Here is a 2576-nt window from a genome sequence, read left to right as displayed (position 1 = left end):
ATCAGAAACCAGAGTGACATAGCTGTTTAGCTAGTAGTGTAATAATAATGATTTTCTATGAGTGTTAATTGAATAGAATTGTACTACCAAGATAGTGGTGAGATGACTGAGATGAGTTATGCCCACATTTGTAAGTGAAATAAAAACGACAAATTAATAGAAATATTTTATTACATACTACAAAACTTCAAAGCAGTAAAAGAAAAAAAATACATATTTACTACTAGCCTTGATCTAGGTACCTGAAAAACTAACTTTCACTTCACCTATTTAAGACCAATGCTCTGCAGACAAACTTTGCAAAAATGAAAGTTTACTTAATCTTTTACCTTTCATTCTATTTCTTTGTCGATTAAGTATTTGAGCAGTCTTTGAACATGAACGTTCCGATGGAACAGAAGTTCCGACAATAGTTAAGTATTTGAAGGCAACCTTACAAAGGTTTGGAAATTGAATTTTTAGATCTTGCCAAATCTCTAAAGGATTCTCATTGAGCCTTCCCGCTACTGGACTACGCAAGTAGATTGATAATTCATCAGAAATTGCATCATCTGATTGTGATGATTTCCAATTCTTGCTTACTAGAATGAGATGATTATCCCATAAGGAAAATCTCTCTTCTTGTTTTTCAGATTGATCAGAATCTGATTCGGACATTTCGACATTTTGTGTAGTATTTTTTATAAAGTCTTTAATTTTTGCGACTGCTGTAGAGCAAGGAAGTGCGTCTCTTAAGTGAATTTTTTTATACCTGGGATCCAATACAGTTGCTATCGCGAGTGAAGTTACTCTCTCGATAGCGCCCATTATTTTTTCAATTTCATTAAGCACAAACGATTTCAATTCATTGGCAAGTGTGTCTTTCAATTGGAGAGGTTGGATGTTTAAAACTAAGCAATGAACTAACGGAATCACCTTGCTGCTTGTGCAGTACCTGTCTCCAGAAACTTCTTTAGTAGCAGCTACGAGCGGTCTTAAGACTAGTAACACACAAGAAAGAACTGACAGTTCTGATGCATTCAGCATAGGTGGCGCTGTTTTATGACGAAATATTATATCATGGATTACAATGCGTAACTCTAAAAATCTCTCAATCATATAATAAGTGCTGTTCCATCTTGTTGAAACTTCTTGAATTAACTTTGTTTATTTTTCTGTGGCTTTTCTTAATTCATTGCTTGCTATCCCATACAGCACCGAAACGTTGCTACAACGTTGCAGCAACGTAAATCTGCAACATTGGCAACATTGCGATTATGTTGCGCAATGTGGCTGCAACTTTCCTGCAATGTTGCAGCAATGTCTCTATGTCCGCGTTTATTGCATAACATCTGCAATGTTCCTGCAATATTGCTAAAATTCCTGCAATATTGCAAAATTTCTGCAATATTGCAAAATTCCTACGTCAATATTGCCATATTTCTTTTATTAATACGAAATAGAAAGTCACTTTCAAATAAATTATACAATCTAGATCGAAATTTTCATTTTGAATTGAAATTATATATATTTTTCGTATTTTTTTTTTACAGGATAACAAGTATTATATAATGTGCTTAAAAATATCCAACGATATATAGGTACATTCTATGTGTGTGTGTGTGTGTGTATGTATATATATATATATATATATATATATATATATATATATATATATATATATATATACACACACATACACACACTAACGTATATGTATATATTAGCTACTTGAAGTGACATCACCCGTATAAAAATAATATATAATAATTAAATATTATCTTTGTCCTTGAAGTTACAATAATTTAATTATAGGAACTTTGGTATCACTCGAAAATCTTATCGTTAGTATATATAGATAAAAAAATGTCAAAAAACTAAATGAAAGCAAGAAATTAAGGAATAACGTATGCAACGATAGATAAAGTCTTTGTACTTGACGTTAGAATTACATAAGAACTTTGGTAAACCTATATATACTGTGATGCTTGATAACTCTGCATAAAAGCATAAAATGCTAAAACAAAAACAAAAGAATCACCATATATGCAATGATATATGATTATATAAAACCGTGGTACTTGAATTTGAACTTTAGTATACCTTAATTAATGCTCAAAAGTCCTCATATCAAAGTAAAAAAGAAAAGGAAAGCAACATGTGCAACAATATATGATAATAGAATATCGTAGTAATCATTTAATTAAAATTAAATAGGAACTTGGATATGTTATGATACTTAAATTTGAAGTCATAGCATATTATAGAAGTATGAGAATGTTATAAAAAGTAATGGTATGTAAATTTAAAGTCATAGCATATAGGAGTATGAGAATGCTATAACAAGTAATGGTATATAAATAAATGATACCACGTGTAGTTTAAATATAATGAGATTCGGGTCATATCTACTCATCTAGAGCATCTTTTTCTGTGCTGGCTTTTTGCTCATCTGCGGCCATGCCACGTTCTAGTTTCATACTAAAAAAACGCAAAACAGTTAGTATTAAATGACTATAATAATCAAAGTATAATTAACGATGTTTTGGAAATATATCAGATTACACACGTGCTTCGGGTATGCCTTAGCTTCGCCT

General features: G+C 31.1%; 1 protein-coding gene across 1 annotated transcript; it reads right to left on the bottom strand.

The window, feature by feature from the left end:
- Positions 1-270: 270 nt before the first annotated feature.
- On the bottom strand, positions 271-1331 carry LOC124411350 (zinc finger BED domain-containing protein 4-like). The gene is made up of 2 exons (XM_046890443.1): positions 1193-1331; positions 271-1034 (listed from the first exon to the last, which is right to left on the bottom strand). The coding sequence occupies exons 1-2, from the start codon at positions 1329-1331 to the stop codon at positions 271-273; spliced, it is 903 nt and encodes a 300-aa protein (XP_046746399.1).
- Positions 1332-2576: the final 1245 nt, after the last annotated feature.

This window comes from Diprion similis, chromosome 10, assembly GCF_021155765.1.
Source record: "Diprion similis isolate iyDipSimi1 chromosome 10, iyDipSimi1.1, whole genome shotgun sequence".
Classification (NCBI taxonomy): domain Eukaryota; kingdom Metazoa; phylum Arthropoda; class Insecta; order Hymenoptera; family Diprionidae; genus Diprion; species Diprion similis.
The sequence above is the reverse complement of the archived record's forward strand: the minus strand, read 5'-3'. Positions and strand labels throughout refer to the sequence as shown.

Excerpts from the sequence above, each read along its gene's own strand:
- LOC124411350 (XM_046890443.1), bottom strand. The coding sequence starts at position 1,331 with ATGTTATGCAATAAACGCGGACATAGAGACATTGCTGCAACATTGCAG. Across the intron at positions 1,035-1,192 it reads TGTAGCAACGTTTCGGTGCT|CGCCACCTATGCTGAATGCA; the intron begins GTATGGGATAGC and ends GTCATAAAACAG.